The sequence below is a fragment of the Glossina fuscipes genome, unplaced genomic scaffold, assembly GCF_014805625.2.
Source record: "Glossina fuscipes isolate IAEA_lab_2018 unplaced genomic scaffold, Yale_Gfus_2 133, whole genome shotgun sequence".
In the NCBI taxonomy this organism is placed as follows: Eukaryota; Metazoa; Arthropoda; class Insecta; order Diptera; family Glossinidae; genus Glossina; species Glossina fuscipes.
In genome coordinates, this window is record NW_023998476.1 from 1,378,138 (window position 1) to 1,393,981 (window position 15,844).

Consider the following 15,844-nt stretch of genomic DNA (forward strand, 5'->3'; position numbering starts at 1 on the left):
ATGGGGCATACCCGCAGCACGACGTAAACTGAGAAAACTTCCGTTTTTCACAAGAAATGAAAAATTGTTTTCATTCTCACTACAGGTAAAATATATGTGCAAAGATTTGAAAGAATATTTTATGCGTGATGTTGCAGTATGTGTATGAAAATAGAAAAAATTAACCACGCCTATCCAATATGATAGTGTATCAAATTTTAGTTAGTTAGTGTATCAAAGTTAGTTAGTTAATTTAGTAGAGGATATCGCCTATAAATTTGCAAAAGAATTTGGAAATGACCTAAACTTTTAAAGGGGTACACCTACAACGTCCACGCACCTATGCGACAAAAACTTTCATTTTGAACACAGAAAAAATAAGCCGTGCCCACTTCATATCATAGAGTGGAAAAATTTATACTTTTGCTTCTGCTGTCTTTTTCAATATAATGTGATAGGTATAAAAGATTCGGTCATGACCGAGTACAATTATCTTACTTGTTTTTAGATGCAATGAACACCGATATTGGTTGGATACATACGACTTTATTTTTTGAACAAAAAATTTCCATTTCCTTTTGTAGTGACTGCGAGTTTTTGCTAGAATCAGGACATAGACAGTACATAAAAATTTTCTTCAAATGATTTAAAAAAAGTCTGATTTTGCTAATTTATTTTATTGTATGTACATGCGTTGCTAAATTGAAATTAAACATCGCCAAGATTTACTTACTGCAGTCTCTTACATTTTATAATACTCATAGGTAGCAGTAATTTTTGAGTGTAAGGCAAAGAACAAAAACGCATATTATCGGGTTGGCTGGTTGATTAGTTTATATTAGCAGTATGTGACTGGGCTCACAGAAATGAACGCCGCAGTGTACGTGTTGCTAACAGCTGGTTGAGAGTGTGCGCCGTATATTTATGTAAAACAATACTAACGTTATATACTTTCAAATGTTATGTACGTATGTATGTTTGTACGTTAAAAGTGTATGTATGTTTTAAAAATATTTCAATGTTTTTTCCTTTTTTTTGGTTTTTATTCCGTGGTTTCTCTTTTATTTACATCATTATTGAGTTTTATGTTCATTCCGTGTGCGTAAACCGTATAACGTCGGGAGATTTGAAATTGACCTTGAATCCGTTACTGCAAGTAAAAAGAAATTTTTGCTTAAAAATGTTTTCTCTTTTCGCTTTATTATAAATCTTGACGATGCAGTATTTATACGATTGTTTAGATTAACCGCTGCCCGCGTAGATATCTTGCTGTATATAAAAATAAACATAACATGCGATCCTAAGAGTTAATGAATCATTTTTCTTGGTTTTCTTAAACACTTTCGCGAATATTTTCCAATTTAAAATATTTTAATTAAATCTTTTTCGATCCCTTTATACGGCGAATCTCTTTTTACAAAATATATTTAAAGAGATTATATCTTGCCTTATAGCTTACTCTACCCTCCCAAGGCTTTAAAAGCATGGAAATTTAGCTGTGTATAGACGAACGGCACCTACTTTGCGTCAATCCTAATCTTACGTATTTTTATGGTCTGCTTTTTTATTTGCTTTAGAAAAACACGCACACATTACGTTAATATACTTCATTCAAAGCAAGCTAACGCTTTATCTCAGTTTTGGGTTAAGAGATGAAGGTAGTATATTTTTGGCGATCTTTAAAAGATTTGAGCAACCAGTTGTCTTTACATCGTTCAAGATAAAATTGCTATAAGTGCAATAACTGAACAACATGCAAACGTCTCGGGTGTTTTCGTTCAAGAAACTCAAGCCTTTTATTAATCGCTTTAGATATATATATATATATTATACGTAGTCAAGTATGTTTACGAAGATAAATCGCTTTTTGGTGCCTCCTATGTTTTGTTTTTGCTTATACCGTTCGCCAATAAAAAAATTCCAAGGCATTTTTTATTAGTAGAGTATTGTGAGACTCGAAACATTGCTTTACCAATAATTGAACTCCGCCCTAACTTATATCATGATTTCCCTAACTTACAGATTTTTTTTGGGGACTAACGAAAAAATGAAGTTAATCACCTCTGATGCGACTACGGCAAATTCTATTGCCGCCAATGCTTCACTTAACGTACGTTTATATTCCATCTGAACTCTGTGAAATCCGCGGGCTTGCTTCTATCCCCTCTGATTTCACCAAGCTTAAAATTTACTCAAGTGCCTTTCCCAAAAATCTGCTTAAATTCGCACCTCTGCTACCCCTACTTGTCTTCTGCAACTTTGCATACGCTTCCGTAAATTTGATCAAATCTCTCATGTGTCATAGTCCGCATAAGTTTTTCCGGAAATGTTTTATCCTTCCACATCTGTTTGGAAGGCATTAACTTCCCGATTAAACCGTCAGTCGCTTTGTCCTTCGTGTGGCGTAAACTATGAATGTTCCTCGAACGGTCAAGCTAAAAAAAGCCTCAATTGTAAGGGTGAGCACTAACTCTAAAACTTGCCCATCATACAAGCAAATTGGAAAACACAAACAAACAGCGAATCGTGTCAAGCCACAAGCTTACTCTTTCTCTCGGAGTACTTACTTACATCCAAATAAAAAAAAATATATTTTTTTTTTTACTGGAGAGTTTCCTGAAGTTGTCTCCACTGACTTCTCAAGCCACGATCAAACGAGCAAATGCTGAGACTATTGTCTCAGTTCCAATTAAGAAGATGATAAATCTTGAATCTCCGTTTCCAATATAAAATCTTCAAATCAGGACACTATGACACCCATCAAAAACAATCTTCCTTCCGATCACGAAATGATCACTGATCCTACCAATTCCTCTAATATATCTCAAATCTCTGAAAGTATTCAAAAACCACATAATATCTACCCGTCCCCTAAAACAGGTTCTACAATTAACTCCGCTAAACGTTTATTTCGCGACCTTCGCAAGGGTATTCTTAACCAGCGACCCCCTGCTGGCTCGTACTCGTATTCCCACTTAATTAATAATGAAAATAGCGCAATTTAATTCCACTAGCATCTGTGAGAAATCAAAATAACTTGAATAATACCTTCATTGTAGTGACATTTCCGTGGTTTGTCTTTTTGAAGCTTTCCTTAAGTCTCCTCAACGACACATTAGATAGTTCTCACTGTCTAATCGAAATTTGCATTGATTTATATCCTATTATCCATTGTCCCTCACCCATGTTCTTTTATTTCAAATGCCATCAAAACCAATGACTCTTCGGGTTGTTTCTTTAATAGATTCTTAAAATCTTTCCCTGATGATCTGAACCGAAAGACTTCTAAAAAATCCTATCCTCCGCTACCAAACTTAGAATCGTTGTAAATAAGTGCAAAAAATCTCCTTTTAGAATAAATTTCAAATTTTTGGCCGATGTTAGTTATACCCTCAGGTTGGAAAATCGCGAAGGCTGGAAACAATTTTATGAAAGTATCAATAGCGACATGTCAATCTCAGACTTTTGGCGTACTGTAAGAATTTTTGGAGGTATCACTTCCTTTCGTTGCTCCCTCTTTAACTAGTTCTGTGACAAGCTTGCTGGACCTTCTGGTCCCATAATCGCTTTGTAACACTTGATGAGGAATGTGATAATTTTTGCTAACGTGATATCTCTCTCTGAACTCGATAAAGCCATTAATCTCTCCTTTCCCACGGTTACTCCTCTTCCCGTTTGTGGTTTCTCTACTGCATTTGTTAAAACGTTCGGATTTTTAGGCTTTCTTCTACACTCGAAACTTTCCACATTGACAAAATTGCCAAACTGTGTTTTCAACTCACTAATGTATTGAAATCCGTTTGGAGCATTTTTTAGGGCTCTGACCCTTCTCGCATGACTAAACTGTACCTTGGCTTAATCAGACCAAAATTAGAATACGCCTGTTCGCTCTTATTGGACATTTCAAGAAAAACCTCTTGAAATCGTACAGAATCCAGTGGAAATGCCTTCGTCGTCGGCGCTTGCTGGCATGAATTCTGCACACTCTACGCTTGGACCAGATGGCAAATGTTATGCCTCTACAAGCAAGATTTCGGACACTCTATTTATTCTATCTCTTGAGAATCATCCGGCCTTACCTTTCATATATTACTTCATATCACTCGATACCTCTCCTTCCTTCTCAAAAATTGTTGCTGATGAAATTAATAACTTCAACAGTCTAACAACTGATTCACATAGATTATTCAAAATTGCTCTTGGTTGTCAGTATTTTCCACCGTTCTTAGCAGTGAGAAAGTTTACAGTTCCTACGCCAGAGGTATACCACCGCTACTCAAACTTGGTCAATACTAAATGAAAACATTTTTCGCTCATCTTTACTAATGGATCTAAGACCGATGTTGCAGGCAGCGGCTTTTGGGTTCCAAATATGAATTAAGAAGTTTACTTCTCAAATCCCCCATCTAGCATAATATTTTCGGCTGATTGTCTTGCGATCGTCGGAGCCATTTGCTTAGCGAGCACTCAGCCTCAAGAGAAAATCCTTACAGTGTAAGACAGTAAATCTGTTTTACCCATTTTACAACCACTTTCCTCAGGTAAAATTCTCCCTTACATATTAGAAATCAGATCCTTACTTTATAGCGTCAACTCTCATATATTTTGGTCTCACTTTCTATGGACAGCGCTGCGATGGAATAATTCACCCCATGGTCGTCGTTTATACTCTTTATTTGTATAAATAAATAAAGCCGCCTGGTTTATCAACTGCGGACTTAGAGGTGACATTATTTGTCTTATTAAAAGCTGATGTTTAATCACACGAGAGGTAATGATCATTTATTCAAAATTAACATAGTAAACAAAACTTTATGTACATGTAGAGTCCTACAATCTCCTGATCTTATCCTATTTGTTTGTCCGAATGAGACCACTTCTATTGGCCATTCCCCAATTCGCACATTGTCTATATGTAGTCTTCGGGATCACAGTTTTCTTGACATTTTCCATTCTCGCAGTTTAACAGCTTACAATGCAATCTTGTCAGCAAAATTATGAACCTACTCTCTTTACACGTTTTACTCTCACCTCATCAGTTCCTTCATATGATCCTTTAAGCTCATGTACTAGATTATCTCTTACACAACGGAATTTATTCCTCGCTGTTCTGTTCTATCCTATGTGACGGACGAGTAATATGTATATCTTAATAAAACTTTAGAAAAATAAATAAATAGAAAGATGTGGTGGACGCATAACACGCGAAATTAAAAAGATATTAATCAAATAAACACTAAAATAAGTAAACACTAACATTACATGCCAGACCTATTTCCTACTTTACTAAGGCCCAAACAAAGAACTCTGTATTCACATTGCTTTTTACACATCTGGGCGAACTCTCTGTGGTTGGTTTACTGAATAAAAGAACAAGGAGAAGAATTACATCTAATTTTTTTTGGAATTTTTATCATATGTCAACGTAAAAATTTTATTTAATTATTTTATTTCGATAAAAATTTAAATTTCCATCTAATTTAGAGAAGTTAATTAGCGTTTTTCACTGGTATCGAATAATGTCATTTTTTCGCAGCGAACCGATGTCGTTATGCCAAATATTGTTGCATACCGAATCGGCTTTCAATTGTCTCGTAGAATTGGGTTATTTGGGAGTTGTACAGTTTCGAAGTATTTACGATGAAACCGCTATACCTAATAATGTGTATAATGTCGAAATACAACGGTGCCATGATCTACAACGTATCATTGCCCATTTACAAGACGAAATCGAAGATTTCAAAATAAACGTCATGTTTTATCCGGATGTCGATGAAGATGAGGTACCAAAAGCCATCGATCTTAGAGATATGGAAAGGCAATTGCTGGAGGTTTACGACGAGTTAACGGATGTTGAGCGTAATTGTGAAAGTTTAAGGCGAAGACATAATCATTTATATGAACACATGAAAGTTATAATAAAGGCTGATGAATTTCTTACCGGTGAACGTAACACAGAGCCTGTAATGGCATGGACGTCTAGTGTAATTATGGATCTAGTACATGATGAGATGAAAAGTAAAGCACAACCGCAGGATAAATTTCAATTGAGCTTTTTTGCTGGTACTATACCACCACTTCGTTTTACCGCTTTCGAGACAATGGTGTGGCGTATAACACGCGGCAACTATTTTATAAAACACGAAGAAATAACATTTCCTCAAGAGGCCGGGCGAAAATCGTCTCAATTAGTACGCAAATATGTCTTCATGTTATACTTTTTGGGACCATCTATTCGAGAGAAGCTGACAAAAGTCTGCCAGGGCTTTGGTATTAAGCTGTTCGAATGTCCCGAAGGTACAGCGGATAGACGATTGGCCCTTCAAAATATTGATCAAGATATAAAATATTTGGATCGAATTCTTGAGCAAACTGAAAATCATAGATTCCGTATACTATTAATAGCAGGTGTAGATATTTACATATGGAAAATTAAACTGAAAAAAATGCTTATGGTCTACTATGTGCTGAATCGTATGAGGAGAGTTAAGCATTTGCAAATGTCTAAATATTTGCAAGTAGAATGTTGGATCCCGACTGCCGAAGTGCGAAATGTGAGAAGAGCTTTGATCGTAGGAGCTCAGCAAAGCGCTAAAGACAGCCAAGATAATATGTTTCCACCTATGGTGACGGAATTGCGCAAAAAGTATTTAAGAGATGAGGACAAACCAACACACTTTCGATTGAATCGATTTACGAGAGGATTTCAAAATCTAATCGATGCGTATGGCATTGCCGCTTACCGCGAACTGAATCCCGCTCCTTATACGATTATAACTTTTCCCTTTCTTTTCGCCGTTATGTTTGGTGATATGGGTCACGGTGTTATAATGGCATCATTTGGATTTTGGATGGTAATAAAAGAAAAACGTTTAATAGAAAAAAATCGCAGAGATCCAAATCCAAGTGAAATATGGACCATAATGTTTGCTGGCCGTTATATAATTGCTTTAATGGGAATATTTTCCATATACACGGGCCTTATTTATAACGATTGCCTGTCAAAATCTTTCAATATATTCGGTTCTAGATGGCGCGTCAATTATACTACATTTATCGTAGAAAATAATCATCATCTTCAGCTGGATCCGGCTCGGCCTGATAATTATTTAGGCGATCCCTACTATGTTGGTATGGATCCTGTTTGGGATATTTCGGGAGAACATGCCATCACCACGTATAATTCTCTCAAAATGAAATTAGCGATTATATTGGGTGTAACACAAATGATGTTCGGTTTAATCTTATCAGCTGTTAATTACACATATAAAAGAGACTATGTGGACGTCTTCTTGGTCTTTATACCGCAAATAACTTTCTTGATCTGTGTCTTTTGCTATTTAGTATTTATGATATTTTTTAAGTGGAATAATTACGGCGGTCATATAGCAGCGCCCTACAATTCGGCCTGTGCCCCTTCAATTTTGATAACATTTATTAATATGCTGCTGCTGAAGAGTAACGAGGTACCGCCAGAATGCAATGACTGGATGTTCTCCAGCCAGGATGTTGTACAGATCGTTCTACTGATTTTTGCAACAATTTCAATTCCAATCTTATTAGCAGGTCGGCCTTTGTATATAATTGCTCAAAAGAAGAGAATAATTGCAGCAAAAAGCGCTGCGCTACGTAGGTCTCGCACGCGTTCTACTTTAACAACCGCACGAAGGACTCTCGTATATAATGTGGAGCTTTCCCAGTCTCGCATTAGCGTAGCAGCAAAAAGGGAGAAAGAAGATCCAACCGAAGACGTAGCTGAGTTGTGGATACATTCAGGTAATGTTTTTACATTTACTCTTTTTCATGCAAATGCATCATAAAGAGAGACAGATTTTATCCGGAAATACATCAAAAATTATCTCTCAATAGGTATTCACTGCATAGAAAGCATTCTTGGATCTGTATCGCATACGGCGTCGTATTTACGATTGTGGGCTTTATCGTTGGCGCATGATCAGTTATCGAGTGTCCTGTGGAATATGGTCTTAAAAATTGGTTTAGCTGGTGGCCACGGTTATGTGGATAGCGTAGTAATTTTTGTTCTATTTGCATTTTGGGCGACTTTAACGTTAGCCATCCTTGTTATAATGGAAGGTTTATCGGCATTCTTGCATACGTTACGTTTGCATTGGGTTGAATTTCAATCGAAATTTTATGCGGGTTCAGGCGAAGCATTTATGCCATTTAAATTTCCCCCGAGTACAATGTCCGGTTAAAAGCCGTAATGAATTTAAAATTGAGTAATTTTTTTTTCTTTAATTTATCTAAATGTGTTTTTTTCACATATGTACTCCTACTTATATATTCTGTATAATTTTTTGATTAACTAGGGTAGAGAAAAGAAAACAAAAAAAAAAAAAAAATGAAATAAAAATAACATTTTGGCGACTAATGCAATACTCTTTTGCACGTTTTTCCATCAACCAGTTCGTGGTGCGTTTGTTGTTCGACTTCTCATGGTCTCGAAAGGCGTGACATAGAGTCTGCCTTTTATCTTAACTACCAGAAAGATAAGAGAAAGCGAACAAGACGACGACGAATCGTTCTGAAACTGAAAACGTTCAGCTAATTGACAAACTATTATTCAGCATTTATTAAGTGTCTCCACATCCACTTGCTTTTTATATTCATTTGCGTATGCGTGAGTGAAAAATAATATCCAACATGAACGGAAGTCGTTAATATTTTCGATCTTTTGTTGCGATAAAAAGTGCTATCACTAGCTTTGAATGTAAACAAATGCGCAGAGCGATCATCATTTAAGAAGAATATAAATATAATTTAAAAAGAAATATAAATATTTCCAACGTCAATCGTTTTTTTGTTTTGTTTCAACATCGAATTTTTACTGGCATTCAGCGAAAAGATAAGTTCGCAAGATAAACGCAATAACAATAAGATTCTTATTCGCAGTATCAAGCAAAATAGTTTTTTTTTAAACTGTGCATATTTCAAATACGCGAATGTGTATGTTCTGTCAGAAAATGTACCAGGAATTGTTAAAAGTAAAACAATATTTTTTAATCATCAAATTTTACACAATTTTTTTTCAAATAAACTTTGTTAACATCATTAAGCTGAAGCTTGGACGAAGAACTTGGAAAATTCATCTAACTTTTTGTTGTTACTCTTCTCTTACTTCGAATTTTCTCTTATCGATTCGAATCGGCTGATATCAAATGACGATAGCCAAGTTTTTGTTTTTTTTTGGACTGGAAGCATAACTACAGTAAATTGGAAAAATAATTTTTTGGCGCTCAAAACGCTTTAAAAATGTATTTTACTTTTCGCTTAAATGTATATAGACAAGTGTATGGACAGCCGGATTAATAGAGATAAGAGTAGTTCGACGGAGAAGGGCAAGTATAAACGCTGGAAGAAATGAAGGGGGAAAAGTGAGAAAGGCAAATATGTAGACGGACAAAAATCAATGAGTAAAAGACAAAAGAGAGAGAGACAGAGAAACAAATTATTAAACGTATAGGCAAAAGAGTCAGCTAATTAAAGAACAGACCGAGATTAACACATAAAACGACGTACGGTCTGTTGCTTAGAACAGTAGTTGTCTACTCTCCTAATCGCGACTACGAAGCCGGTGTTTACAGGCTGAAATGTCAGTGCGATTTGATCATTTTTATTTGTTTTTATTGTACAACCAATCACTCAGAAAATGTATTTTATTCGCGTCGGACAGAAACGATGAAACAGACCGCCGATTTGATCTTACCTACGCGGCTACTCATGCGGACAGCTGATGAGGGCATAACACTTATTGATTGGATACACATACATTGCTACGACCACTCTTTCTTTCTTTTTGCATTTTTTACTGATCATCACCGTGTGACCCGCATAGGTGACATCACCTAATTGGTTGCTCATATTCGTGTTTTCCTTTTAACAGTTCAAAAGTTCCGACGATGATCGACGACGTTTGATAGCTTAGAAGATACAAAAAGCAGTTGAAAATAAGAAAAACTTCTACATAAGTTTGGCACGTGGAAAAAATGCTCCTGGCCATTAAACTAATGGAATAATAGTAACGATATCGGCGATAAGAATTAAAAGGAGCATCACTTTGTCAGCGCCCTTACCTGAGCATGCGGCCAAAACCTCTTCCACGTCTTTATATACAAAATTGTGTATCTTCAAAAAAAAACAAGTGTTGGTCAAAATATGCAGGAAAATATCAGGAAGATGCAGTCGTCCTGGTCTATCAGCAACAAATTCACTTACCTGAGTCCTGGCAAGTAGACGTTGTACTTATGAAAAACAACATTGGGACTAAACTTATTGGATAGCTGTAGTCTCTTACTTATATGTTAAAATAAGCGGCAGACTAGTGAATGGACTAATATATGGCAAGCGGAAAAAAGGAAGGGAAAAGGCTTCAGCTCCCCTAGAATTGTTTTCCCGGTAATGTAAAGTCTGTTTATTAAGTAAACGAGACCATATCTCTAATATCTATGCTAAGAAGCATATTGGAACAGAATAACCCTGATATATTTTTGACAGGCTGCGTATAACTTAAAAAAAAAAAAATACAAACGTTTTTCTGCTGTCGCCTGTGTTTCATTCTGTTCCCTACAATTGTATCAGTTCAAATATTAACTAAGACGAAAGTTTATATTGAATATTCTATATATATATTCTATAACGTACACAGATTGGAAAAAATATAAACATTTTCGTCATTTCGCTCTCGATCTATTTTGTTGCTTGCAATTTTATCGATTCGAATATTAATTAAGAAAAGGTTTTATTCCTGCTACTTTTTTGACAGCCTACCTACAAATCGGAAAACGCCAACAAACTAAAAAAAATGTTTTCTCGCTTCGTTCTTGCTCTTGATGGAGAAGGCAATTGCGTACATTTTTGTTGTTCTTACATTAGTGCCAAAGTTATACGATTGCTTTCTTTCGTCAATATATGAGAGAAGACCGATTTATTTTTCTGCGATTTTTGTATTTTTATATAATAAAAATATATACACAAATGTAAAGTAAATATTGATCAAGTGCGTCTGTGAGCACTATACATATATATGCATATATATGTATATTGTGAACATATAAACTTAAGTAGAAGAGAATTCATATATAATTGTATCTCTCTACGTTTTCCTTACCGTTTTTCATACGTGTCTAATAGTTGAGGTAAGTTTTTCGTAAAGTTTTTCGAATCAGTAGATTTTGAAATTTCGTCGCATTAGTGTAACGGGAAACGAAATGAATTTTTAAATCGCTTAACACAAGAGTAAAGTGATGAAATTTAATTAATGAGTTTTCCTTCTAATATTAGTTAAGTGAAATGTTGATCAAACCAACCGAAATCTTATAAATGAAAAAACTATTTGACTTTTTTTTTTTAACAAAAAACGCAAAAGAGAAACAAATTATATTTGAAAAAAAAATAAATTTTTTTTAAAAATATCAATTTCGCAAAATAACTGTTCTGCGAGCTGCATTTCATGGGTTTTCTTTTAGGTTTTTAATCTGTATCTTCGTTTTGAAAACTTTTTACCTCTTGCCATAAAATAATTTGTTAGAATTCTTTGTTTTTTCGTTATTGTTCTTGCGGTGAGTGTCATATTCTTTTTTTCTTTGTAATATTTTTTTATTTTATATATCTTTTTGTTTCCATTTCATTTTCTCAACAAGTAAAAATTTTACAAAAATAACTTTATGACCCAAATTCTTGCGGATATGGAAACAAAATGAATTCATGTCTATTCACAATATATTTCTATATATATGCATATGATATTTGACTTGAAGCAAATATGATTTTAGTAAAATGCGTATAGGTACACAGTGTGTAGTGTGGCGTAGTGTAAAACAAAACATGAAACAAGTACATGAAGAACGGGAAATTACTATAACTAAACTGAATTTTGAACTTTCATTTAATAATGATTTTGAATTACAAATGAGATTGACCGCTTTCCGTGTTGATATAAGAATAATTGCAAGTAAATATAAAACAAATACAACAACAAATACGATAACAAAAATATTGTGAACAAAAAAATACAATTTTTTTAATGTTTTCCTCCCCCCGCCCCCTGAAAAAAAAACCAAGAAATACAATGAAATTCGTACCTCGCTTTAAACCGAATTTTCAACAACCTGGCCACTGAAATAATTAATAATAAACACTTTTTTGGTCAGATATTGACATAAAAGGCTTTGAATTTTGTTGCATTAAATTTGCTGAAACAGAAATGAAAGAATTTTTGGGATAAAAATTACAACAGTTCGCGTTTGCGAAGGTTTCCTATTTCCGAATGTTGCTGAAGGCATCGGGCAGGCTACTTATATCCCGCGCTATTAGTTAAGTGACATTCCCTATAACTTGAACGCAGATCTTCGAAGGTTCCCTCTTCGCAATTCAGGAGTCGCTCAAGGTAGTCTCTTAGAATGCATTTTCTTTACTCTATACAGATCATTACATCTGCCATCGGCAATTAAATCGTCTTATATCTTAACATACGCTGAGGATGTTAAATTATCGGCTTTTAATTTAGAGCATTGCTCACGTCTCCTCGAAGATGTTTTGAATAACTTATAAATGTAGTGCCTTCTATGACGATCGACTGTAAACTTGGTTTTAATTTATATATTGTACATATGTGAATAAAGCTAGGTCTGTAGTAGGTTTTATTAAAAGTTAGGCGAGGGAATTTGTCGACCCTCACATTTCGAAACTATACTGAAATATGCCTCGCTCGTACGGTGACTTTTAATCGTTCAAGCCAAGGATCTTCGTATCGTTGAATTCAATGCATACAAAAACAACTCATGCTATTTGCGTTACGAAAATTAGGTTAAGAGCCACATGGACATCTTCGACCGCACGAAAACAGGTGTTGCTACACTGCATCCTTTCGTTCACCAAAGAAGCGTAGGTTTGTCTTAGGCATAGCCTTTTTAGTTGAGTTGTTAAATGGCGTTATCGATTCGATGGCTTTGCTAAATGACATTAATTTCATTGCTCTCATACCTTCATTAAGAAACTACCTTTTTATAGAATTTAGCCAATGGAAATTCAGCTGTGAACTTTTTAACCCACTTAGGGTCCCTTGTAAAAATTTAAATGAAGTTTATAATCAGAAGGCAGATCAAAGCAAATCCATTAGGGTCCACTAAAACTTCTTCTTGACAATCACGTATTACTGATGTCGTACTTGGACTAAGGCGGTTAGTTTATTTCTCCCATGTGATGCCATGTCTGACCTGAAATATCTTTCTGCATACTATAATCTCAGTTGAGAGTGTGCTGACTTTCATTGTTAGATCTAATGTTTCTAATAACTACTATTTAGCTTTATAGTTTTAAGATTCCTTTTCTTTTATCTACAGTGTTAGTCAGATTAAGCTTTTAATATTAAATGCACAGTTTACGTCCAGCTGAACTTAAAGTGTAACTGAATCGCATAGGTGCAGTAAACAAACAAAGAAATAAATAAAAAAACAATTCAATGCCCGTCCGTAAAGATTTTCTCTCTTTCAAGTCGAACCGGCACAAACATTTTTCCTGCTCATTTTTTTACAATTCTTGCAGATTACCACTGTGTCTACATACCGAGGAACTGGATGAAATATAACAACAACAGCAACAATAAAGCTAATATTTAGAATTGGGACGTAAATAAAAAGATTCGTAATTCTATGCGATGTGCCACATAGCCACATCTTTAACATAAATTGTAAAGGGAGACGTAGCGGATGCGAAAAAAATACGAATGTATTCAAAGAGTTTCAAGATCAACATTACAACTCAAAACAATTTATAGAAGAGCTGAATATTATTTTTAGAAAGACTTTTTCTCTTTATAAGCATTGGCAAAAGATTTTAACGCAATGGAAATACTCTGAGAAAGTCTGAATGAAAATAAATCAGAAGCAATTCAATTAAGTGTGGATCTCGCCTTGGCAACAAAGAAAGCGAAAATATTGACCTTAAGTTCAAACTTTAACATAAGTTTCACGAGAAAGGCTAACTTGCATAAGAAAAGTTTGGCAACTCGGGGCGCGCACTGTGGCCATAGAGCTTTACGTTGCGTGAAGCAATTTATTTTTTTTTATCTTATTGCTTTATGCGTGTTAACTAATTATAAAAGCACAAAAGTGTTCTAATTAATTGAATTAGATTCCACTTTTTATCGTTCCTCTTGGTTTTTGCAATCATCGCTTGATACCTCTCGTTAATAAATTTCTTTCTTTTTTTTTTTTTTTGCGTGTTTACAGCTTTTCTCTTCGCTTGCTCCTTATTTACTGCGTCTTTACTAGCGTGAAGTTCACGTCTAACTTGAGACATCCTTTTTGTGCACTCGACAATCTTTTTTGATTTTATTTCTGTTCTTCATAATCTCTACCTTATCTGTTATTTTGTGATATGGAGTTTGTTTTACATTATGTCGAATAAAAGCCGGCCCTGAATCTCAACGATTCATTACTTGTTGGCTTTGCGAAGATTTTGTCATGCAGAGTGTACAGGTATCAACGGCCGTGATGCAGATGCATTCCTAGATCCTTCGAAAGGTCGCTCGATCATTGATTTTAATAACTTGTTCACGGAGATAAGGAACGCGTTTTCTAAATTAAGCAAAAATGTCGTAACTCTGTGTGGAAAGATGGAAAAATTCGAGACAGTGTTCCATGAGTGTCATTATCTAGAGTACTCATCTTTTCCCCCATCCTGTAAAAGACCAACACATAGTGTAGTTTGTGGTACGTCACTTCCTGCTTCGCCCTCGTGAGTTTGCCTACGAAAATTGTTAGCGTGTCCGTTATCATTGAGTAATAAAAAATCTACAAATAAGCCGGGAAAAGATCCTCGTTTAAGCTACGCTGAAATGACAAGAGTATCTCCTCCCAATAGTACATTTCCAAAAAATATTAATAAAAATAACAAATTTGCCTCCCACCTGCCTTTTCGGATGTATCTGCTGGTCACCATTGGCACTGGGCAAGTCGTACAAGCTGCACGTGTAAATCAAATCGCTTTACCTGCGAATTCTATTTTTTCTAGTAGGGATGACGTCTGCTTGACGAGGAGTATCCCCTAGAAAGCCAATACTCTTGTCTACGCTGATGGTTGACACTTCTGACGATAATATAAAAAGTTATTTGGCTCTAAAGTCCCGTCCGTCAATTTGAAGCGTGTAAGCATTTTCAAATTAGCTCCGTCGCACCTAGAGCTATCTCCTTTTTTAAAGTGTTGGTTCAGTGTGAGAACAGGGAAATTTTGTTAAACACACCATTGTGGTCAGATGGATCCTTAGTTAAAGAATGCATCCCTCGCGATCAACCACGTAATACTAATTCGGTCTTTCATCTTCAAAAAGCTAAATGTTTCTTTAGGCCATGTAACTTTTATTTACCAAAATGTTAGGGGCCTAAATACAAAAATTCGCTCTACTTTTCTAAATTCAGTGAGCGAGGAGGTTTCCTGCTTGACCATCACTGAAACTTGGTTAAAGCCTGATTTACATTCATCGGAACTTTTTCACAATTCTTTCCAGGTTTTTAGAAAGGATCGATTGGATTGCACTAGTGATGGTACTTTAATTGTCACATCTGCTACAGTACCGTCTTATTCAACTGAATTTCCCACTCCTCTCGATGTTGAATTTGCTGCTACTTTGTCCCAAATGCGGATATATCTATATACAAGAAACATGCTGCCCCTATTTGTAACGTGGCCGAAAAGTCTCGATCTACCGATATAGTCATCGCGTTGGGGAATTTCAATTTACCACAAGTCACTTGGTGTTATAGTGATAATTCTGGCTGTATGGCTCCCACTGCAACACTTGATAGAGATATGGTGTTTTTCAATGAACTATGATCCGTTGAACTAC

The 15,844-nt window shown here is 35.3% G+C and overlaps 2 protein-coding genes across 14 annotated transcripts in view; both read left to right on the forward strand.

Annotated features, from left to right (window-relative positions):
- Positions 1 to 15,844, forward strand: part of LOC119640955 (RING finger protein nhl-1) — an 88,530-nt gene that overhangs the window by 11,623 nt on the left and 61,063 nt on the right. The window contains exon 1 of one of the 13 annotated variants that reach the window (XM_038039343.1): positions 11,397 to 11,558. The exons of the other annotated variants lie outside the window; for them this stretch is intronic. The gene's annotated coding sequence lies outside the window, so the exon portion shown is untranslated. Of the gene's footprint in view, positions 1 to 11,396; positions 11,559 to 15,844 lie in introns of those variants that run through there. 13 annotated transcript variants of the gene reach the window in all.
- On the forward strand, positions 5,430 to 8,342 carry LOC119640957 (V-type proton ATPase 116 kDa subunit a). Its single transcript, XM_038039349.1, has 2 exons — positions 5,430 to 7,755; positions 7,849 to 8,342. Exons 1-2 carry the CDS (start codon positions 5,499 to 5,501, stop codon positions 8,193 to 8,195), a joined length of 2,604 nt encoding a protein of 867 aa, XP_037895277.1. The 5' UTR covers positions 5,430 to 5,498; the 3' UTR covers positions 8,196 to 8,342.

Bases quoted from the DNA above. Each gene is read 5' to 3' on its own strand.
- LOC119640957 (XM_038039349.1), top strand. From the start codon at position 5,499: ATGTCATTTTTTCGCAGCGAACCGATGTCGTTATGCCAAATATTGTTG. The intron at 7,756-7,848 runs GTAATGTTTTTA...ATCTCTCAATAG, and splicing joins TGAGTTGTGGATACATTCAG to GTATTCACTGCATAGAAAGC.